Source organism: Hyla sarda, unplaced genomic scaffold, assembly GCF_029499605.1.
Source record: "Hyla sarda isolate aHylSar1 unplaced genomic scaffold, aHylSar1.hap1 scaffold_1892, whole genome shotgun sequence".
Classification (NCBI taxonomy): Eukaryota; Metazoa; Chordata; class Amphibia; order Anura; family Hylidae; genus Hyla; species Hyla sarda.
In genome coordinates, this window is record NW_026608546.1 from 3,474 (window position 1) to 28,737 (window position 25,264).

At 51.5% G+C, this 25,264-nt stretch overlaps 1 protein-coding gene across 2 annotated transcripts in view; it reads left to right on the forward strand.

Moving 5' to 3' along the window:
* Positions 1 to 2,104: 2,104 nt before the first annotated feature.
* The window catches only part of SLC2A8 (solute carrier family 2 member 8), a gene marked incomplete at its 5' end in the record, with an annotated part of 52,318 nt that continues 29,158 nt past the window's right edge, over positions 2,105 to 25,264 (forward strand). Inside the window, 7 exon segments of one of the 2 annotated variants that reach the window (XM_056552770.1) lie at positions 2,105 to 2,267; positions 3,205 to 3,411; positions 5,477 to 5,576; positions 5,645 to 5,856; positions 6,132 to 6,281; positions 6,357 to 6,465; positions 6,758 to 6,922. In XM_056552770.1, the coding sequence (XP_056408745.1) occupies positions 2,105 to 2,267; positions 3,205 to 3,411; positions 5,477 to 5,576; positions 5,645 to 5,856; positions 6,132 to 6,281; positions 6,357 to 6,465; positions 6,758 to 6,922 (1,106 nt within the window). 2 annotated transcript variants of the gene reach the window in all.

The following is a 25,264-nucleotide window of genomic DNA, read 5'->3' on the forward strand; positions in this document are numbered from 1 at the left end:
GTGGTGAGGCCTCTGTGATGTCATACAGTCCTGTTACTGTGTATTGAGGCCTCTGTGATGTCATACAGTCCTGTTACTGTGTGGTGCGGCCTCTGTGATGTCATACACACCTGTTACTGTGTGGTGCGGCCTCTGTGATGTAATACAGTCCTGTTACTGTGTGGTGAGGCCTCTGTGATGTCATACACACCTGTTACTGTGTGGTGAGGCCTCTGTGATGTCATACAGTCCTGTTACTGTGTGGTGAGGCCTCTGTGATGTCATACAGTCCTGTTACCGTTTGGTGAGGCCTCTGTGATGTCATACAGTTCTGTTACCGTTTGGTGTGGCCTCTGTGATGTCATACACACCTGTTACTGTGTGGTGAAGCTTCTGTGATGTCATACAGTCCTGTTACTGTGTGGTGAGGCCTCTGTGATGTCATACAGTCCTGTTGCTGTGTGGTGAGGCCTCTGTGATGTAATACAGTCCTGTTACTGTGTGGTGAGGCCTCTGTGATGTCATACACACCTGTTACTGTGTGGTGAAGCTTCTGTGATGTCATACAGTCCTGTTACCGTTTGGTGAGGCCTCTGTGATGTAATACAGTCATGTTACTGTGTGGTGAGGCCTCTGTGATGTAATACAGTTCTGTTACTGTGTGGTGAGGCCTCTGTGATGTCATGTTACTGTGTGGTGAGGCCTCTGTGATGTCATACACACCTGTTACTGTGTGGTGAAGCCTCTGTGATGTCATACACACCTGTTACTGTGTGGTGAGGCCTCTGTGATGTAATACAGTCCTGTTACTGTGTGGTGAGGCCTCTGTGATGTCATACACACCTGTTACTGTGTGGTGAGGCCTCTGTGATGTCATACAGTCCTGTTACTGTGTGGTGAGGCCTCTGTGATGTCATACAGTCCTGTTACTGTGTGATGAGGCCTCTGTGATGTCATACACACCTGTTACTGTGTGGTGAGGCCTCTGTGATGTCATACACACCTGTTACTGTGTGGTGTGGCCTCTGTGATGTCATACACACCTGTTACTGTGTGGTGAGGCCTCTGTGATGTCATGCACACCTGTTACTGTGTGGTGAGGCCTCTGTGATGTAATACAGTCCTGTTACTGTGTGGTGTGGCCTCTGTGATGTCATACACACCTGTTACTGTGTGGTGAGGCCTCTGTGATGTCATACACACCTGTTACTGTGTGGTGTGGCCTCTGTGATGTAATACAGTCCTGTTACTGTGTGGTGAAGCTTCTGTGATGTCATACAGTCCTGTTACTGTGTGGTGTGGCCTCTGTGATGTCATACAGTCCTGTTACTGTGTGGTGAGGCCTCTGTGATGTCATACACACCTGTTACTGTGTGGTGAGGCCTCTGTGATGTCATACACACCTGTTACTGTGTGGTGAGGCCTCTGTGATGTCATACAGTCCTGTTACTGTGTGGTGAGGCCTCTGTGATGTCATACAGTCCTGTTACTGTGTGGTGAGGCCTCTGTGATGTCATACACACCTGTTACTGTGTGGTGAGGCCTCTGTGATGTCATACACACCTGTTACTGTGTGGTGTGGCCTCTGTGATGTCATACAGTCCTGTTACTGTGTGGTGAGGCCTCTGTGATGTCATACAGTCCTGTTACTGTGTGGTGAGGCCTCTGTGATGTCATACACACCTGTTACTGTGTGGTGAGGCCTCTGTGATGTCATACACACCTGTTACTGTGTGGTGTGGCCTCTGTGATGTCATACAGTCCTGTTACTGTGTGGTGAGGCCTCTGTGATGTCATACAGTCCTGTTACTGTGTGGTGAGGCCTCTGTGATGTCATACACACCTGTTACTGTGTGGTGTGGCCTCTGTGATGTCATACAGTCCTGTTACTGTGTGGTGAGGCCTCTGTGATGTCATACAGTCCTGTTACTGTGTGGTGAGGCCTCTGTGATGTCATACAGTCCTGTTACTGTGTGGTGTGGCCTCTGTGATGTCATACACACCTGTTACTGTGTGGTGAGGCCTCTGTGATGTCATACAGTCCTTTTACCGTTTGGTATAGTCCTCGGCCGCTCTCTTTGTCTGGTTAAGTCACATGACCTGCTCTTTTGTGTCCCTCCTCTAGCAATGTCCAGAACAGGAATCTGTACCTGGCCACACTTGGCGCAGTGTTGGGGCCCCTGAGCTTTGGTTTTGTCTTGGGGTTCAGCTCTCCAGCCATCTCTGATTTGAAGAACACGGAGGATCCGCGGCTAATTCTGGACCAAGAGACGGCGTCATGGTTTGGTGTGAGCTCTCTTATGGAAATGTGGGTCATGGTGGTGTGGGGGTGGGGGTCTCCTCCTATAGATGTGGTATATGGTGTGGGGGGGGTCTCCTCTTATAGATGTGGTATATGGTGTGGGGGGGGTCTCCTCTTTATAGATGTGGTATATGGTGTGGGGGGGGTCTCCTCTTATAGATGGTGATTCATTGTGGGGGTCTCTTCTCTCATTGATGGGGATTACTTGTTGTGGTCTCCTCGTATAGTTGGGGGGTCTCCTCTTATAGATGGGGGGATTCTTTGTGGGGGTCTCCTTTATAGATGGTGATTCATTGTGGGGGTCTCTTATAGATGGGGGGGGTCTTCTCTCATAGATGGGGTTTCCTTGTTGTGGTCTCCTCGTATAGTTTGGGGCGTCTCCTCTTATAGATGGTGGGGGGGGTCTCCTCTTATATATGGGGGGGGGGTCTCCTCTTTTAGATGGGGGGGATTCGTTGTTGGGGTCTCCTCATATAGTTGGGGAGGTCTCCTCTTATAGATGGGGGATTCATTGTGGGGGGTCTCATCTTATAGATGGTGATTCATTGTGGGGGTCTCTTATAGCTGGTGGGGGGGGTCTCCTCTTTTAGATGGGGGATTCATTGTTGGGGTCTCTTATAGATGGTGGTGGGGGGTCTCCTCTTTTAGATGGGGGGGATTCGTTGTTGGGGTCTCCTCATATAGTTGGGGGGGTCTCCTCTTATAGATGGGGGATTCATTGTGGGGGTCTCATCTTATAGATGGTGATTCATTGTGGGGGTCTCTTATAGCTGGTGGGGGGGTCTCCTCTTTTAGATGGGGGATTCATTGTTGGGGTCTCTTATAGATGGTGGTGGGGGGTCTCCTCTTATAGATGGTGGGGGATACCTCCTCACCCTTGTGTCCAGTTACTGTCCTGACTGATGCTCCTCTCTCCCCCACAGTCTATAGTCACCATTGGTGCAGCTGCTGGGGGCATCCTTGGTGGGTGGCTGGTGGACCGCGTGGGCCGGAAGCTCAGCCTCATGCTCTGCGCTTTTCCTTATGTCCTTGGCTTCGCCCTGATCATATCTGCTCAAAACATGTGGATGTTGCTGGGTGGCCGCGTGTTGTCCGGACTTGCCAGCGGAGTCACCTCCTTGGTGGTCCCAGTGAGTATCGTGACATTTCTTTGCTGTATGGGGGGAACTATATTCAGATGACCCTTCCCCCTCATCATGACCTATAAATGGGAGAATATGGTGAAGCTTGTGCATTATTCTGATTCTTTATCCTCCTGTCTAATATATGTATGACAGCCATAGCCCCTGGTTAGGTCAGGGCCCGGTCTACATTGTCTGGATCCTCATAGTAAGAACAGGGCCCGGTCTACATTGTCTGGATCCTCAAAGTAAGATCAGGGCCCGGTCTACATTGTCCGGATCCTCATAGTAAGAACAGGACCTGGTCTACATTGTCCGGATCCACATAGTAAGAACAGGACCCGGTCTACATTGTCCGGATCCTCATAGTAAGATCAGGGCCTGGTCTACATTGTCCGGATCCACATAGTAAGAACAGGACCCGGTCTACATTGTCTGGATCCTCATAGTAAGAACAGGACCCGGTCTACATTGTCCGGATCCTCATAGTAAGATCAGGGCCTGGTCTACATTGTCCAGATCCACATAGTAAGAACAGGACCCTGTCTACATTGTCTGGATCCTCATAGTAAGAACAGGACCCGGTCTACATTGTCTGGATCCACATAGTAAGATCAGGGCCCGGTCTACATTGTCCGGATCCTCACAGTAAGATCAGGGCCCGGTCTACATTGTCCGGATCCTCATAGTAAGATCAGGGCCCGTTCTACATTGTCTGAATCCTCATAGTAAGAACAGGGCCCGGTCTACATTGTCTGGATCCTCATAGTAAGATCAGGGCCCGTTCTACATTGTCTGAATCCTCATAGTAAGAACAGGGCCCGGTCTACATTGTCCGGATCCTCATAGTAAGATCAGGGCCTGGTCTACATTGTCCAGATCCACATAGTAAGAACAGGACCCTGTCTACATTGTCTGGATCCTCATAGTAAGATCAGGACCTGGTTTACATTGTCTGGATCCTCATAGTAAGAACAGGACCCGGTCTACATTGTCTGAATCCTCATAGTAAGAACAGGGCCCGGTCTACATTGTCTGGATCATCATAGTAAGAACAGGACCCGGTCTACATTATCCGGATCCTCATAGTAAGATCAGGGTCTGGTCTACATTGTCCGGATCCACATAGTAAGAACAGGACCCGGTCTACATTGTCCGTATCCTCATAGTAAGATCAGGGCCTGGTCTACATTGTCCGGATCCACATAGTAAGAACAGGACCCGGTCTACATTGTCTGGATCCTCATAGTAAGAACAGGACCCGGTCTACATTGTCCGGATCCTCATAGTAAGATCAGGGCCTGGTCTACATTGTCCAGATCCACATAGTAAGAACAGGACCCTGTCTACATTGTCTGGATCCTCATAGTAAGAACAGGACCCGGTCTACATTGTCTGGATCCACATAGTAAGAACAGGGCCCGGTCTACATTGTCCGGATCCTCATAGTAAGATCAGGGCCCGTTCTACATTGTCTGAATCCTCATAGTAAGAACAGGGCCCGGTCTACATTGTCCGGATCCTCATAGTAAGATCAGGGCCCGGTCTACATTGTCTGGATCCTCATAGTAAGATCAGGACCTGGTTTACATTGTCTGAATCCTCATAGTAAGAACAGGGCCCGGTCTACATTGTCTGGATCATCATAGTAAGAACAGGGCCCGGTCTACATTGTCTGGACTCTCGTAGTAAGAACAGGGCCCGGTCTACATTGTCTGGATCCTCATAGTAAGAACAGGGCCCGGTCTACATTGTCTGGATCCTCATAGTAAGAACAGGGCCCGGTCTACATTGTCCGGATCCTCATAGTAAGATCAGTGCCGGTCTACATTGTCCGGATCCACATAGTAAGAACAGGACCCGGTCTACATTGTCCGGATCCTCATAGTAAGATCAGTGCCGGTCTACATTGTCCGGATCCACATAGTAAGATCAGGGCCCGGTCTACATTGTCCGGATCCACATAGTAAGATCAGGGCCCGGTCTACATTGTCCGGATCCACATAGTAAGATCAGGGCCCGGTCTACATTGGGATGTTTGATTGCACCCTAACTTCTGTCCTCCCCTTTGTAGGTGTATATTTCAGAGACGTCACACTCCGGGGTCCGAGGGATGTTGGGCTCCTGCGTACAGCTGATGGTGGTCACTGGAATTGTAGGAGCTTATATTGCAGGTAATGTTGAATGGGGGAGGAGTTCACAGGGTTATTGTAGCTTAATGTATTGGTTTGTCTCTGTGTAGGAATGGTCGTGAGCTGGCGCTGGCTGGCGGTGGTCTGCTCTGTGCCCCCTGTCCTCATGGTGATTTTAATGTGCTTCATGCCCGAGACCCCACGATATCTCATCAACCAGGAGAGACGAGCAGAGGCGATGGCTGCTCTGCACTTTCTGCGAGGGCCAGATGTGGACCATGAGTGGGAATACCGGCAAATCGAGGCCAGCGGGGATCAGCAGGTGAGAGGGGGAAGGATCACTGGGGTGTCAGGGGCTATGTTTCCTATTACACAGGCTGTATGCTGCCTATCTCGGGGGTGGACACTGTCTTGGCAGTATGCTGTATTGGGGCGGTACTATCTAGGTGGTGGATGCTCTTTCGGGACGGTACTATCTCGGGGGTGGACGGTACTATCTCGGGGGTGGACGGTACTATCTCGGGGGTGGACGGTACTATCTCGGGGGTGGATGCTGCCTATCACAGTTGTACTTTGCTGATGTTCTTGTCTCCTCAGGAGGATGGGTTAAAGATGGCGGATTTCATGGCACCGTCTATATACAAACCATTCATCATCGGCATCCTACTCATGTTTTTCCAGCAGGCCACCGGCATTAACGCCATCATGTTCTATGCCGATATGATATTTGAGGAAGCAAAGTTCCAGGTAAGCTGCGGTGTCGGTGACTCTGGTGTAAGCTCCGCCCTCCTCTCATATATATCGTTTCGCCATGTTTTTCAGAACAGTAGCTTGGCTTCGGTTATTGTTGGGCTGGTGCAGGTGGTGTTCACAGCGGTGGCTGCGCTCATCATGGACCGGGCTGGGAGGAAGGTCCTTTTGGTCATCTCAGGTACTTTTATGCTACATAGGGGGGTGTGGTCTGTGATTTGGAGGTGGAGCTCTAACAATGGTGATGTGTTGTATGGGCCCTGAGGGCTCCTGATGATGTTCTTCATACTATTACCTCGGGGCCCCATCATACACTCGCCAGGTGATGCCATTTATAGTGATGTCACCATGGCTACTTTGGTCAGGTGATCTGGCATTCGGAGGATAATATAACAATTCTGATTGTTGCCCCACTGGATACCCCTAATCCTTCACACCTGCCCCATACAGCAGCTCCTATTTTCTCTCTCCAGGGGTCGTTATGGCGATCAGCACCGCCTTGTTTGGGGTGTATTTTAGAATCAGTGTGGCGCATGTGAACAACTCATCAGGCGTGACGAGCCCCGGGGAAATGGCGGACGGCCCCACCGATCCACTGGCATGGTTGGCTTTGGTCAGCATGGGTCTGTTCATCGCTGGTAAGATACCGGGGGCTCTACAGGAGTGCGGGCACATTCACCCCATGTGATGTCCTTATCATCGCTGGTAATATACCGGGGGCACTACAGGAGTGCGGGCACATTCACCCCATGTGATGTCCTGATCATCGCTGGTAATATACAGGGGGCACTACAGGAGTGCGGGCACATTCACCCCATGTGATGTCCTTATCATCACTGGTAATATACAGGGGGCACTACAGGAGTGCGGGCACATTCACCCCATGTGATGTCCTTATCATCGCTGGTAATATACAGGGGGCACTACAGGAGTGCGGGCACATTCACCCCATGTGATGTCCTTATCATCGCTGGTAATATACCGGGGGCACTACAGGAGTGCGGGCACATTCACCCCATGTGATGTCCTTATCATCGCTGGTAATATACAGGGGGCACTACAGGAGTGCCGGCACATTCACCCCATGTGATGTCCTTATCATCGCTGGTAATATACAGGGGGCTCTACAGAAGTGCGGGCACATTCACCCCATGTGATGTCCTTATCATCGCTGGTAATATACAGGGGGCACTACAGGAGTGCGGGCACATTCACCCCATGTGATGTCCTTATCATCGCTGGTAATATACCGGGGGCACTACAGGAGTGCGGGCACATTCACCCCATGTGATGTCCTTATCATCGCTGGTAATATACTGGGGGCACTACAGGAGTGCGGGCACATTCACCCCATGTGATGTCCTTATCATCGCTGGTAATATACTGGGGGCACTACAGGAGTGCGGGCACATTCACCCCATGTGATGTCCTTATCATCGCTGGTAAGATACCGGGGGCATTACTGGAGTGCGGGCACATTCACCCCATGTGATGTCCTTATCATCGCTGGTAATATACAGGGGGCACTACAGGAGTGCGGGCACATTCACCCCATGTGATGTCCTTATCATCGCTGGTAATATACAGGGGGCACTACAGGAGTGCGGGCACATTCACCCCATGTGATGTCCTTATTATCGCTGGTAATATACTGGGGGCACTACAGAAGTGCGAGCACATTCACCCCATGTGATGTCCTCATCGCTGGTCAGATACCGGGGGCACTACAGAAGTGCGGGCACATTCACCCCTTGTGATGTCCTTATTATCGCTGGTAATATACAGGGGGCACTACAGGAGTGCGGGCACATTCACCCCATGTGATGTCCTTATCATCGCTGGTAATATACAGGGGGCACTACAGGAGTGCGAGCACATTCACCCCATGTGATGTCCTTATCATCGCTGGTAATATACCGGGGGCACTACAGAAGTGCGGGCACATTCACCCCATGTGATGTCCTTATCATCGCTGGTAATATACAGGGGGCACTACAGGAGTGCGGGCACATTCACCCCATGTGATGTCCTTATTATCGCTGGTAATATACAGGGGGCACTACAGAAGTGCGGGCACATTCACCCCATGTGATGTCCTTATCATCGCTGGTAATATACCGGGGGCACTACAGAAGTGCGGGCACATTCACCCCATGTGATGTCCTTATCATCGCTGGTAATATACCGGGGGCACTACAGAAGTGCGGGCACATTCACCCCATGTGATGTCCTTATCATCGTTGGTAATATACCGGGGGCACTACAGGAGTGCGGGCACATTCACCCCATATGATGTCCTTATCATCACTGGTAATATACTGGGGGCACTACAGGAGTGCGAGCACATTCACCCTATGTGATGTCCTGATCATCGCTGGTAATATACAGGGGGCACTACAGAAGTGCGGGCACATTCACCCCATGTGATGTCCTTATCATCACTGGTAATATACCGGGGGCACTACAGGAGTGCGGGCACATTCACCCCATGTGATGTCCTTATCATCGCTGGTAATATACAGGGGGCACTACAGGAGTGCGGGCACATTCACCCCATGTGATGTCCTTATCATCGCTGGTAATATACAGGGGGCACTACAGGAGTGCGGGCACATTCACCCCATGTGATGTCCTTATCATCGCTGGTAATATACAGGGGGCACTACAGGAGTGCGGGCACATTCACCCCATGTGATGTCCTTATCATCACTGGTAATATACAGGGGGCACTACAGGAGTGCAGGCACATTCACCCCATGTGATGTCCTTATCATCGCTGGTAATATACAGGGGGCACTACAGGAGTGCGGGCACATTCACCCCATGTGATGTCCTTATCATCGCTGGTAAGATACCGGGGGCACTACAGGAGTGCGGGCACATTCACCCCATGTGATGTCCTTATCATCGCTGGTAATATACAGGGGGCACTACAGGAGTGCGGGCACATTCACCCCATGTGATGTCCTTATCATCGCTGGTAATATACAGGGGGCACTACAGGAGTGCGGGCACATTCACCCCATGTGATGTCCTTATCATCGCTGGTAATATACAGGGGGCACTACAGGAGTGCGGGCACATTCACCCCATGTGATGTCCTTATCATCGCTGGTAATATACAGGGGGCACTACAGGAGTGCGGGCACATTCACCCCATGTGATGTCCTTATCATCGCTGGTAATATACTGGGGGCACTACAGGAGTGCGGGCACATTCACCCCATGTGATGTCCTTATCATCGCTGGTAATATACAGGGGGCACTACAGAAGTGCGGGCACATTCACCCCATGTGATGTCCTTATCATCGCTGGTAATATACTGGGGGCACTACAGGAGTGCGGGCACATTCACCCCATGTGATGTCCTTATCATCACTGGTAATATACAGGGGGCACTACAGGAGTGCGGGCACATTCACCCCATGTGATGTCCTTATCATCGCTGGTAATATACTGGGGGCACTACAGGAGTGCGGGCACATTCACCCCATGTGATGTCCTTATCATCACTGGTAATATACTGGGGGCACTACAGGAGTGCGGGCACATTCACCCCATGTGATGTCCTTATCATCGCTGGTAATATACAGGGGGCACTACAGGAGTGCGGGCACATTCACCCCATGTGATGTCCTTATCATCACTGGTAAGATACCGGGGGCACTACAGGAGTGCGGGCACATTCACCCCATGTGATGTCCTTATCATCACTGGTAATATACAGGGGGCACTACAGGAGTGCGGGCACATTCACCCCATGTGATGTCCTTATCATCACTGGTAATATACAGGGGGCACTACAGGAGTGCGGGCACATTCACCCCATGTGATGTCCTCATCGCTGGTAATATACAGGGGGCACTACAGGAGTGCGGGCACATTCACCCCATGTGATGTCCTTATCATCACTGGTAATATACAGGGGGCACTACAGAAGTGCGGGCACATTCACCCCATGTGATGTCCTTATCATCGCTGGTAATATACAGGGGGCACTACAGGAGTGCGGGCACATTCACCCCATGTGATGTCCTCATCGCTGGTAATATACAGGGGGCACTACAGGAGTGCGGGCACATTCACCCCATGTGATGTCCTTATCATCACTGGTAATATACAGGGGGCACTACAGGAGTGCGGGCACATTCACCCCATGTGATGTCCTTATCATCGCTGGTAATATACAGGGGGCACTACAGGAGTGCGGGCACATTCACCCCATGTGATGTCCTTATCATCGCTGGTAATATACAGGGGGCACTACAGGAGTGCGAGCACATTCACCCCATGTGATGTCCTTATCATCGCTGGTAATATACAGGGGGCACTACAGGAGTGCGGGCACATTCACCCCATGTGATGTCCTTATCATCACTGGTAATATACAGGGGGCACTACAGGAGTGCGGGCACATTCACCCCATGTGATGTCCTTATCATCGCTGGTAAGATACAGGGGGCACTACAGGAGTGCGGGCACATTCACCCCATGTGATGTCCTTATCATCGCTGGTAATATACCGGGGGCATTACTGGAGTGCGGGCACATTCACCCCATGTGATGTCCTTATCATCGCTGGTAATATACAGGGGGCACTACAGGAGTGCGGGCACATTCACCCCATGTGATGTCCTTATCATCGCTGGTAATATACAGGGGGCACTACAGGAGTGCGGGCACATTCACCCCATGTGATGTCCTTATCATCGCTGGTAATATACAGGGGGCACTACAGGAGTGCGGGCACATTCACCCCATGTGATGTCCTTATCATCACTGGTAATATACAGGGGGCACTACAGAAGTGCGGGCACATTCACCCCATGTGATGTCCTTATCATCACTGGTAATATACAGGGGGCACTACAGAAGTGCGGGCACATTCACCCCATGTGATGTCCTTATCATCACTGGTAATATACCGGGGGCACTACAGGAGTGCGGGCACATTCACCCCATGTGATGTCCTTATCATCACTGGTAATATACCGGGGGCACTACAGGAGTGCGGGCACATTCACCCCATGTGATGTCCTTATCATCACTGGTAATATACCGGGGGCACTACAGGAGTGCGGGCACATTCACCCCATATGATGTCCTTATCATCACTGGTAATATACAGGGGGCACTACAGGAGTGCGGGCACATAAACCCCATGTGATGTCCTTATCATCACTGGTAATATACTGGGGGCACTACAGGAGTGCGGGCACATTCACCCCTTGTGATGTCCTTATCATCGCTGGTAATATACAGGGGGCACTACAGGAGTGCGGGCACATTCACCCCATGTGATGTCCTTATCATCACTGGTAATATACAGGGGGCACTACAGGAGTGCGGGCACATTCACCCCATGTGATGTCCTTATCATCGCTGGTAATATACAGGGGGCACTACAGGAGTGCGGGCACATTCACCCCATGTGATGTCCTTATCATCGCTGGTAATATACAGGGGGCACTACAGGAGTGCGGGCACATTCACCCCATGTGATGTCCTCATCGCTGGTAATATACCGGGGGCACTACAGGAGTGCGGGCACATTCACCCCATGTGATGTCCTTATCATCGCTGGTAATATACAGGGGGCACTACAGGAGTGCGGGCACATTCACCCCATGTGATGTCCTTATCATCGCTGGTAATATACCGGGGGCACTACAGGAGTGCGGGCACATTCACCCATGTGATGTCCTTATCATCGCTGGTAATATACTGGGGGCACTACAGGAGTGCGGGCACATTCACCCCATGTGATGTCCTTATCATCGCTGGTAATATACAGGGGGCACTACAGGAGTGCGGGCACATTCACCCCATGTGATGTCCTTATCATCACTGGTAATATACAGGGGGCACTACAGGAGTGCGGGCACATTCACCCCATGTGATGTCCTTATCATCGCTGGTAATATACAGGGGGCACTACAGGAGTGCGGGCACATTCACCCCATGTGATGTCCTTATCATCACTGGTAATATACTGGGGGCACTACAGGAGTGCGGGCACATTCACCCCATGTGATGTCCTTATCATCGCTGGTAATATACAGGGGGCACTACAGGAGTGCGGGCACATTCACCCCATGTGATGTCCTTATCATCGCTGGTAATATACCGGGGGCACTACAGGAGTGCGGGCACATTCACCCCATGTGATGTCCTTATCATCGCTGGTAATATACAGGGGGCACTACAGGAGTGCGGGCACATTCACCCCATGTGATGTCCTTATCATCACTGGTAAGATACAGGGGGCACTACAGGAGTGCGGGCACATTCACCCCATGTGATGTCCTTATCATCGCTGGTAATATACAGGGGGCACTACAGGAGTGCGGGCACATTCACCCCATGTGATGTCCTTATCATCGCTGGTAATATACTGGGGGCACTACAGGAGTGCGGGCACATTCACCCCATGTGATGTCCTCATCGCTGGTAATATACAGGGGGCACTACAGGAGTGCGGGCACATTCACCCCATGTGATGTCCTTATCATCGCTGGTAATATACAGGGGGCACTACAGAAGTGCGGGCACATTCACCCCATGTGATGTCCTTATCGCTGGTAATATACAGGGGACACTACAGGAGTGCGGGCACATTCACCCCATGTGATGTCCTTATCATCGCTGGTAATATACAGGGGGCACTACTGGAGTGCGGGCACATTCACCCCATGTGATGTCCTTATCATCGCTGGTAATATACAGGGGGCACTACAGGAGTGCGGGCACATTCACCCCATGTGATGTCCTTATCATCGCTGGTAATATACAGGGGGCACTACAGAAGTGCGGGCACATTCACCCCATGTGATGTCCTTATCATCACTGGTAATATACAGGGGGCACTACAGAAGTGCGGGCACATTCACCCCATGTGATGTCCTTATCATCGCTGGTAATATACAGGGGGCACTACAGGAGTGCGGGCACATTCACCCCATGTGATGTCCTTATCATCGCTGGTAATATACAGGGGGCACTACAGGAGTGCGGGCACATTCACCCCATGTGATGTCCTTATCATCGCTGGTAAGATACAGGGGGCACTACAGGAGTGCGGGCACATTCACCCCATGTGATGTCCTCATCGCTGGTAATATACCGGGGGCACTACAGGAGTGCGGGCACATTCACCCCATGTGATGTCCTTATCATCACTGGTAATATACAGGGGGCACTACAGAAGTGCGGGCACATTCACCCCATGTGATGTCCTGATCATCGCTGGTAAGATACAGGGGGCACTACAGGAGTGCGAGCACATTCACCCCATGTGATGTCCTTATCATCGCTGGTAAGATACAGGGGGCACTACAGAAGTGCGGGCACATTCACCCCATGTGATGTCCTTATCATCGCTGGTAATATACAGGGGGCACTACAGGAGTGCGGGCACATAAACCCCATATGATGTCCTTATCATCGCTGGTAATATACCGGGGGCACTACAGGAGTGCGGGCACATTCACCCCATGTGATGTCCTTATCATCGCTGGTCAGATACCGGGGGCACTACAGGAGTGCGGGCACATTCACCCCTTGTGATGTCCTTATTATCGCTGGTAATATACAGGGGGCACTACAGGAGTGCGGGCACATTCACCCCATGTGATGTCCTTATCATCGCTGGTAATATACCGGGGGCACTACAGAAGTGCGGGCACATTCACCCCATGTGATGTCCTTATCATCGCTGGTAATATACCGGGGGCACTACAGAAGTGCGGGCACATTCACCCCATGTGATGTCCTTATCATCACTGGTAATATACAGGGGGCACTACAGAAGTGCGGGCACATTCACCCCATGTGATGTCCTTATCATCGTTGGTAATATACTGGGGGCACTACAGAAGTGCGGGCACATTCACCCCATGTGATGTCCTGATCATCGCTGGTAATATACAGGGGGCACTACAGAAGTGCGGGCACATTCACCCCATGTGATGTCCTTATCATCGCTGGTAATATACAGGGGGCACTACAGGAGTGCGGGCACATTCACCCCATGTGATGTCCTTATCATCGCTGGTAATATACAGGGGGCACTACAGGAGTGCGGGCACATTCACCCCATGTGATGTCCTTATCATCGCTGGTAATATACAGGGGGCACTACAGGAGTGCGGGCACATTCACCCCATGTGATGTCCTCATCGCTGGTAATATACAGGGGGCACTACAGGAGTGCGGGCACATTCACCCCATGTGATGTCCTTATCATCGCTGGTAATATACAGGGGGCACTACAGGAGTGCGGGCACATTCACCCCATGTGATGTCCTTATCATCGCTGGTAATATACAGGGGGCACTACAGGAGTGCGGGCACATTCACCCCATGTGATGTCCTTATCGCTGGTAATATACAGGGGGCACTACTGGAGTGCGGGCACATTCACCCCATGTGATGTCCTTATCATCGCTGGTAATATACAGGGGGCACTACAGGAGTGCGGGCACATTCACCCCATGTGATGTCCTTATCATCGCTGGTAATATACAGGGGGCACTACAGAAGTGCGAGCACATTCACCCCATGTGATGTCCTTATCATCGCTGGTAATATACAGGGGGCACTACAGAAGTGCGGGCACATTCACCCCATGTGATGTCCTTATCATCGCTGGTAATATACAGGGGGCACTACAGGAGTGCGGGCACATTCACCCCATGTGATGTCCTTATCATGGCTGGTAATATACAGGGGGCACTACAGGAGTGCGGGCACATTCACCCCATGTGATGTCCTTATCATCGCTGGTAATATACAGGGGGCACTACAGGAGTGCGGGCACATTCACCCCATGTGATGTCCTTATCATCACTGGTAATATACAGGGGGCACTACAGGAGTGCGGGCACATTCACCCCATGTGATGTCCTTATCATCGCTGGTAATATACAGGGGGCACTACAGAAGTGCGGGCACATTCACCCCATGTGATGTCCTTATCATCACTGGTAATATACTGGGGGCACTACAGGAGTGCGGGCACATTCACCCCATGTGATGTCCTTATCATCGCTGGTAATATACAGGGGGCACTACAGGAGTGCGGGCACATTCACCCCATGTGATGTCCTTATCATCGCTGGTAATATACAGGGGGCACTACAGGAGTGCGGGCACATTCACCCCATGTGATGTCCTTATCATCGCTGGTAATATACAGGGGGCACTACAGGAGTGTGGGCACATTCACCCCATGTGATGTCCTTATCATCGCTGGTAATATACAGGGGGCACTACAGGAGTGCGGGCACATTCACCCCATGTGATGTCCTTATCATCGCTGGTAATATACAGGGGGCACTACAGGAGTGCGGGCACATTCACCCCATGTGATGTCCTTATCATCACTGGTAATATACAGGGGGCACTACAGGAGTGCGGGCACATTCACCCCATGTGATGTCCTTATCATCACTGGTAATATACTGGGGGCACTACAGAAGTGCGGGCACATTCACCCCATGTGATGTCCTCATCATCGCTGGTAATATACTGGGGGCACTACAGGAGTGCGGGCACATTCACCCCATGTGATGTCCTTATCATCGCTGGTAATATACAGGGGGCACTACAGGAGTGCGGGCACATTCACCCCATGTGATGTCCTTATCATCGCTGGTAATATACTGGGGGCACTACAGAAGTGCGGGCACATTCACCCCATGTGATGTCCTTATCATCGCTGGTAATATACAGGGGGCACTACAGGAGTGCGGGCACATTCACCCCATGTGATGTCCTTATCATCGCTGGTAAGATACAGGGGGCACTACAGGAGTGCGGGCACATTCACCCCATGTGATGTCCTTATCATCGCTGGTAATATACAGGGGGCACTACAGGAGTGCGGGCACATTCACCCCATGTGATGTCCTTATCATCACTGGTAATATACCGGGGGCACTACAGGAGTGCGGGCACATTCACCCCATGTGATGTCCTTATCATCGCTGGTAATATACTGGGGGCACTACAGAAGTGCGAGCACATTCACCCCATGTGATGTCCTTATCATCGCTGGTAATATACTGGGGGCACTACAGGAGTGCGGGCACATTCACCCCATGTGATGTCCTCATCGCTGGTAATATACAGGGGGCACTACAGGAGTGCGGGCACATTCACCCCATGTGATGTCCTTATCATCGCTGGTAATATACCGGGGGCACTACAGGAGTGCGGGCACATTCACCCCATGTGATGTCCTTATCATCGCTGGTAATATACAGGGGGCACTACAGAAGTGCGGGCACATTCACCCCATGTGATGTCCTCATCATCACTGGTAATATACAGGGGGCACTACAGAAGTGCGGGCACATTCACCCCATGTGATGTCCTTATCATCACTGGTAATATACAGGGGGCACTACAGGAGTGCGGGCACATTCACCCCATATGATGTCCTTATCATCACTGGTAATATACAGGGGGCACTACAGGAGTGCGGGCACATTCACCCCATATGATGTCCTTATCATCGCTGGTAATATACAGGGGGCACTACAGAAGTGCGGGCACATTCACCCCATGTGATGTCCTCATCATCACTGGTAATATACAGGGGGCACTACAGAAGTGCGGGCACATTCACCCCATGTGATGTCCTTATCATCACTGGTAATATACCGGGGGCACTACAGGAGTGCGGGCACATTCACCCCATGTGATGTCCTTATCATCGCTGGTAATATACAGGGGGCACTACAGAAGTGCGGGCACATTCACCCCATGTGATGTCCTTATCATCGCTGGTAAGATACAGGGGGCACTACAGGAGTGCGGGCACATTCACCCCATGTGATGTCCTTATTATCACTGGTAATATACAGGGGGCACTACAGAAGTGCGGGCACATTCACCCCATGTGATGTCCTCATCATCGCTGGTAATATACAGGGGGCACTACAGGAGTGCGGGCACATTCACCCCATGTGATGTCCTTATCATCGCTGGTAAGATACAGGGGGCACTACAGGAGTGCGGGCACATTCACCCCATGTGATGTCCTTATCATCGCTGGTAAGATACCGGGGGCATTACTGGAGTGCGGGCACATTCACCCCATGTGATGTCCTTATCATCGCTGGTAATATACAGGGGGCACTACAGGAGTGCGGGCACATTCACCCCATGTGATGTCCTTATCATCGCTGGTAATATACAGGGGGCACTACAGGAGTGCGGGCACATTCACCCCATGTGATGTCCTTATCATCGCTGGTAAGATACAGGGGGCACTACAGGAGTGCGGGCACATTCACCCCATGTGATGTCCTTATCATCACTGGTAATATACAGGGGGCACTACAGGAGTGCGGGCACATTCACCCCATGTGATGTCCTTATCATCGCTGGTAATATACAGGGGGCACTACAGGAGTGCGGGCACATTCACCCCATGTGATGTCCTTATCATCGCTGGTAAGATACAGGGGGCACTACAGGAGTGCGAGCACATTCACCCCATGTGATGTCCTTATCATCGCTGGTAATATACAGGGGGCACTACAGGAGTGCGGGCACATTCACCCCATGTGATGTCCTTATCATCGCTGGTAATATACAGGGGGCACTACAGAAGTGCGGGCACATTCACCCCATGTGATGTCCTTATCGCTGGTAATATACAGGGGACACTACAGGAGTGCGGGCACATTCACCCCATGTGATGTCCTTATCATCGCTGGTAATATACAGGGGGCACTACTGGAGTGCGGGCACATTCACCCCATGTGATGTCCTTATCATCGCTGGTAATATACAGGGGGCACTACAGGAGTGCGGGCACATTCACCCCATGTGATGTCCTTATCATCGCTGGTAATATACAGGGGGCACTACAGAAGTGCGGGCACATTCACCCCATGTGATGTCCTTATCATCACTGGTAATATACAGGGGGCACTACAGAAGTGCGGGCACATTCACCCCATGTGATGTCCTTATCATCGCTGGTAATATACAGGGGGCACTACAGGAGTGCGGGCACATTCACCCCATGTGATGTCCTTATCATCGCTGGTAATATACAGGGGGCACTACAGGAGTGCGGGCACATTCACCCCATGTGATGTCCTTATCATCGCTGGTAAGATACAGGGGGCACTACAGGAGTGCGGGCACATTCACCCCATGTGATGTCCTCATCGCTGGTAATATACCGGGGGCACTACAGGAGTGCGGGCACATTCACCCCATGTGATGTCCTTATCATCACTGGTAATATACAGGGGGCACTACAGAAGTGCGGGCACATTCACCCCATGTGATGTCCTGATCATCGCTGGTAAGATACAGGGGGCACTACAGGAGTGCGAGCACATTCACCCCATGTGATGTCCTTATCATCGCTGGTAAGATACAGGGGGCACTACAGAAGTGCGGGCACATTCACCCCATGTGATGTCCTTATCATCGCTGGTAATATACAGGGGGCACTACAGGAGTGCGGGCACATAAACCCCATATGATGTCCTTATCATCGCTGGTAATATACCGGGGGCACTACAGGAGTGCGGGCACATTCACCCCATGTGATGTCCTTATCATCGCTGGTCAGATACCGGGGGCACTACAGGAGTGCGGGCACATTCACCCCTTGTGATGTCCTTATTATCGCTGGTAATATACAGGGGGCACTACAGGAGTGCGGGCACATTCACCCCATGTGATGTCCTTATCATCGCTGGTAATATACCGGGGGCACTACAGAAGTGCGGGCACATTCACCCCATGTGATGTCCTTATCATCGCTGGTAATATACCGGGGGCACTACAGAAGTGCGGGCACATTCACCCCATGTGATGTCCTTATCATCACTGGTAATATACAGGGGGGCACTACAGAAGTGCGGGCACATTCACCCCATGTGATGTCCTTATCATCGTTGGTAATATACTGGGGGCACTACAGAAGTGCGGGCACATTCACCCCATGTGATGTCCTGATCATCGCTGGTAATATACAGGGGGCACTACAGAAGTGCGGGCACATTCACCCCATGTGATGTCCTTATCATCGCTGGTAATATACAGGGGGCACTACAGGAGTGCGGGCACATTCACCCCATGTGATGTCCTTATCATCGCTGGTAATATACAGGGGGCACTACAGGAGTGCGGGCACATTCACCCCATGTGATGTCCTTATCATCGCTGGTAATATACAGGGGGCACTACAGGAGTGCGGGCACATTCACCCCATGTGATGTCCTCATCGCTGGTAATATACAGGGGGCACTACAGGAGTGCGGGCACATTCACCCCATGTGATGTCCTTATCATCGCTGGTAATATACAGGGGGCACTACAGGAGTGCGGGCACATTCACCCCATGTGATGTCCTTATCATCGCTGGTAATATACAGGGGGCACTACAGGAGTGCGGGCACATTCACCCCATGTGATGTCCTTATCGCTGGTAATATACAGGGGGCACTACTGGAGTGCGGGCACATTCACCCCATGTGATGTCCTTATCATCGCTGGTAATATACAGGGGGCACTACAGGAGTGCGGGCACATTCACCCCATGTGATGTCCTTATCATCGCTGGTAATATACAGGGGGCACTACAGAAGTGCGAGCACATTCACCCCATGTGATGTCCTTATCATCGCTGGTAATATACAGGGGGCACTACAGAAGTGCGGGCACATTCACCCCATGTGATGTCCTTATCATCGCTGGTAATATACAGGGGGCACTACAGGAGTGCGGGCACATTCACCCCATGTGATGTCCTTATCATGGCTGGTAATATACAGGGGGCACTACAGGAGTGCGGGCACATTCACCCCATGTGATGTCCTTATCATCGCTGGTAATATACAGGGGGCACTACAGGAGTGCGGGCACATTCACCCCATGTGATGTCCTTATCATCACTGGTAATATACAGGGGGCACTACAGGAGTGCGGGCACATTCACCCCATGTGATGTCCTTATCATCGCTGGTAATATACAGGGGGCACTACAGAAGTGCGGGCACATTCACCCCATGTGATGTCCTTATCATCACTGGTAATATACTGGGGGCACTACAGGAGTGCGGGCACATTCACCCCATGTGATGTCCTTATCATCGCTGGTAATATACAGGGGGCACTACAGGAGTGCGGGCACATTCACCCCATGTGATGTCCTTATCATCGCTGGTAATATACAGGGGGCACTACAGGAGTGCGGGCACATTCACCCCATGTGATGTCCTTATCATCGCTGGTAATATACAGGGGGCACTACAGGAGTGTGGGCACATTCACCCCATGTGATGTCCTTATCATCGCTGGTAATATACAGGGGGCACTACAGGAGTGCGGGCACATTCACCCCATGTGATGTCCTTATCATCGCTGGTAATATACAGGGGGCACTACAGGAGTGCGGGCACATTCACCCCATGTGATGTCCTTATCATCACTGGTAATATACAGGGGGCACTACAGGAGTGCGGGCACATTCACCCCATGTGATGTCCTTATCATCACTGGTAATATACTGGGGGCACTACAGAAGTGCGGGCACATTCACCCCATGTGATGTCCTCATCATCGCTGGTAATATACTGGGGGCACTACAGGAGTGCGGGCACATTCACCCCATGTGATGTCCTTATCATCGCTGGTAATATACAGGGGGCACTACAGGAGTGCGGGCACATTCACCCCATGTGATGTCCTTATCATCGCTGGTAATATACTGGGGGCACTACAGAAGTGCGGGCACATTCACCCCATGTGATGTCCTTATCATCGCTGGTAATATACAGGGGGCACTACAGGAGTGCGGGCACATTCACCCCATGTGATGTCCTTATCATCGCTGGTAAGATACAGGGGGCACTACAGGAGTGCGGGCACATTCACCCCATGTGATGTCCTTATCATCGCTGGTAATATACAGGGGGCACTACAGGAGTGCGGGCACATTCACCCCATGTGATGTCCTTATCATCACTGGTAATATACCGGGGGCACTACAGGAGTGCGGGCACATTCACCCCATGTGATGTCCTTATCATCGCTGGTAATATACTGGGGGCACTACAGAAGTGCGAGCACATTCACCCCATGTGATGTCCTTATCATCGCTGGTAATATACTGGGGGCACTACAGGAGTGCGGGCACATTCACCCCATGTGATGTCCTCATCGCTGGTAATATACAGGGGGCACTACAGGAGTGCGGGCACATTCACCCCATGTGATGTCCTTATCATCGCTGGTAATATACCGGGGGCACTACAGGAGTGCGGGCACATTCACCCCATGTGATGTCCTTATCATCGCTGGTAATATACAGGGGGCACTACAGAAGTGCGAGCACATTCACCCCATGTGATGTCCTTATCATCGCTGGTAATATACAGGGGGCACTACAGAAGTGCGGGCACATTCACCCCATGTGATGTCCTCATCATCACTGGTAATATACAGGGGGCACTACAGAAGTGCGGGCACATTCACCCCATGTGATGTCCTTATCATCACTGGTAATATACCGGGGGCACTACAGGAGTGCGGGCACATTCACCCCATGTGATGTCCTTATCATCGCTGGTAATATACAGGGGGCACTACAGAAGTGCGGGCACATTCACCCCATGTGATGTCCTTATCATCGCTGGTAAGATACAGGGGGCACTACAGGAGTGCGGGCACATTCACCCCATGTGATGTCCTTATTATCACTGGTAATATACAGGGGGCACTACAGAAGTGCGGGCACATTCACCCCATGTGATGTCCTCATCATCGCTGGTAATATACAGGGGGCACTACAGGAGTGCGGGCACATTCACCCCATGTGATGTCCTTATCATCGCTGGTAAGATACAGGGGGCACTACAGGAGTGCGGGCACATTCACCCCATGTGATGTCCTTATCATCGCTGGTAAGATACCGGGGGCATTACTGGAGTGCGGGCACATTCACCCCATGTGATGTCCTTATCATCGCTGGTAATATACAGGGGGCACTACAGGAGTGCGGGCACATTCACCCCATGTGATGTCCTTATCATCGCTGGTAATATACAGGGGGCACTACAGGAGTGCGGGCACATTCACCCCATGTGATGTCCTTATCATCGCTGGTAAGATACAGGGGGCACTACAGGAGTGCGGGCACATTCACCCCATGTGATGTCCTTATCATCACTGGTAATATACAGGGGGCACTACAGGAGTGCGGGCACATTCACCCCATGTGATGTCCTTATCATCGCTGGTAATATACAGGGGGCACTACAGGAGTGCGGGCACATTCACCCCATGTGATGTCCTTATCATCGCTGGTAAGATACAGGGGGCACTACAGGAGTGCGAGCACATTCACCCCATGTGATGTCCTTATCATCGCTGGTAATATACAGGGGGCACTACAGGAGTGCGGGCACATTCACCCCATGTGATGTCCTTATCATCGCTGGTAAGATACAGGGGGTACTACAGGAGTGCGGGCACATTCACCCCATGTGATGTCCTTATCATCACTGGTAATATACCGGGGGCACTACAGGAGTGCGGGCACATTCACCCCATGTGATGTCCTTATCATCGCTGGTAATATACAGGGGGCACTACAGGAGTGCGGGCACATTCACCCCATGTGATGTCCCTATCATCACTGGTAATATACAGGGGGCACTACAGAAGTGCGGGCACATTCACCCCATGTGATGTCCTTATCATCGCTGGTAATATACTGGGGGCACTACAGGAGTGCGGGCACATTCACCCCATGTGATGTCCTTATCATCGCTGGTAATATACAGGGGGCACTACAGAAGTGCGAGCACATTCACCCCATGTGATGTCCTCATCGCTGGTAATATACAGGGGGCACTACAGGAGTGCGGGCACATTCACCCCATGTGATGTCCTTATCATCGCTGGTAATATACAGGGGGCACTACAGGAGTGCGGGCACATTCACCCCATGTGATGTCCTTATCATCGCTGGTAATATACAGGGGGCACTACAGAAGTGCGGGCACATTCACCCCATGTGATGTCCTTATCATCGCTGGTAATATACAGGGGGCACTACAGGAGTGCGGGCACATTCACCCCATGTGATGTCCTTATCATCGCTGGTAATATACAGGGGGCACTACAGGAGTGCGGGCACATTCACCCCATGTGATGTCCTTATCATCACTGGTAATATACAGGGGGCACTACAGGAGTGCGGGCACATTCACCCCATGTGATGTTCTTATCATCGCTGGTAATATACTGGGGGCACTACAGGAGTGCGGGCACATTCACCCCATGTGATGTCCTTATCATCACTGGTAATATACAGGGGGCACTACAGGAGTGCGGGCACATTCACCCCATGTGATGTCCTTATCATCGCTGGTAATATACTGGGGGCACTACAGGAGTGCGGGCACATTCACCCCATGTGATGTCCTTATCATCGCTGGTAATATACTGGGGGCACTACAGAAGTGCGGGCACATTCACCCCATGTGATGTCCTTATTATCGCTGGTAATATACAGGGGGCACTACAGGAGTGCGGGCACATTCACCCCATGTGATGTCCTTATCATCGCTGGTAATATACAGGGGGCACTACAGGAGTGCGGGCACATTCACCCCATGTGATGTCCTCATCGCTGGTAATATACCGGGGGCACTACTGGAGTGCGGGCACATTCACCCCATGTGATGTCCTTATCATCGCTGGTAATATACAGGGGGCACTACAGGAGTGCGGGCACATTCACCCCATGTGATGTCCTTATCATCGCTGGTAATATACAGGGGGCACTACAGGAGTGCGAGCACATTCACCCCATGTGATGTCCTTATCATCACTGGTAATATACCGGGGGCACTACAGGAGTGCGGGCACATTCACCCCATGTGATGTCCTTATCACTGGTAATATACCGGGGGCACTACAGGAGTGCGGGCACATTCACCCCATGTGATGTCCTTATCATCGCTGGTAATATACAGGGGGCACTACAGGAGTGCCGGCACATTCACCCCATGTGATGTCCTTATCATCGCTGGTAATATACAGGGGGCACTACAGAAGTGCGGGCACATTCACCCCATGTGATGTCCTTATCATCGCTGGTAATATACAGGGGGCACTACAGAAGTGCGGGCACATTCACCCCATGTGATGTCCTTATCATCGCTGGTAATATACTGGGGGCACTACAGGAGTGCGGGCACATTCACCCCATGTGATGTCCTTATCATCACTGGTAATATACAGGGGGCACTACAGAAGTGCGGGCACATTCACCCCATGTGATGTCCTTATCATCGCTGGTAAGATACAGGGGGCACTACTGGAGTGCGGGCACATTCACCCCATGTGATGTCCTTATCATCGCTGGTAAGATACCGGGGGCACTACTGGAGTGCGGGCACATTCACCCCATGTGATGTCCTTATCATCACTGGTAATATACCGGGGGCACTACTGGAGTGCGGGCACATTCACCCCATGTGATGTCCTTATCATCGCTGGTAATATACTGGGGGCACTACAGGAGTGCGGGCACATTCACCCCATGTGATGTCCTCATCGCTGGTAATATACCGGGGGCACTACAGGAGTGCGGGCACATTCACCCCATGTGATGTCCTTATCATCACTGGTAATATACAGGGGGCACTACAGGAGTGCGGGCACATTCACCCCATGTGATGTCCTCATCGCTGGTAATATACAGGGGGCACTACAGGAGTGCGGGCACATTCACCCCATGTGATGTCCTTATCATCACTGGTAATATACCGGGGGCACTACAGGAGTGCGGGCACATTCACCCCATGTGATGTCCTTATCATCACTGGTAATATACCGGGGGCACTACAGAAGTGCGGGCACATTCACCCCATGTGATGTCCTTATCATCACTGGTAATATACCGGGGGCACTACAGGAGTGCGGGCACATTCACCCC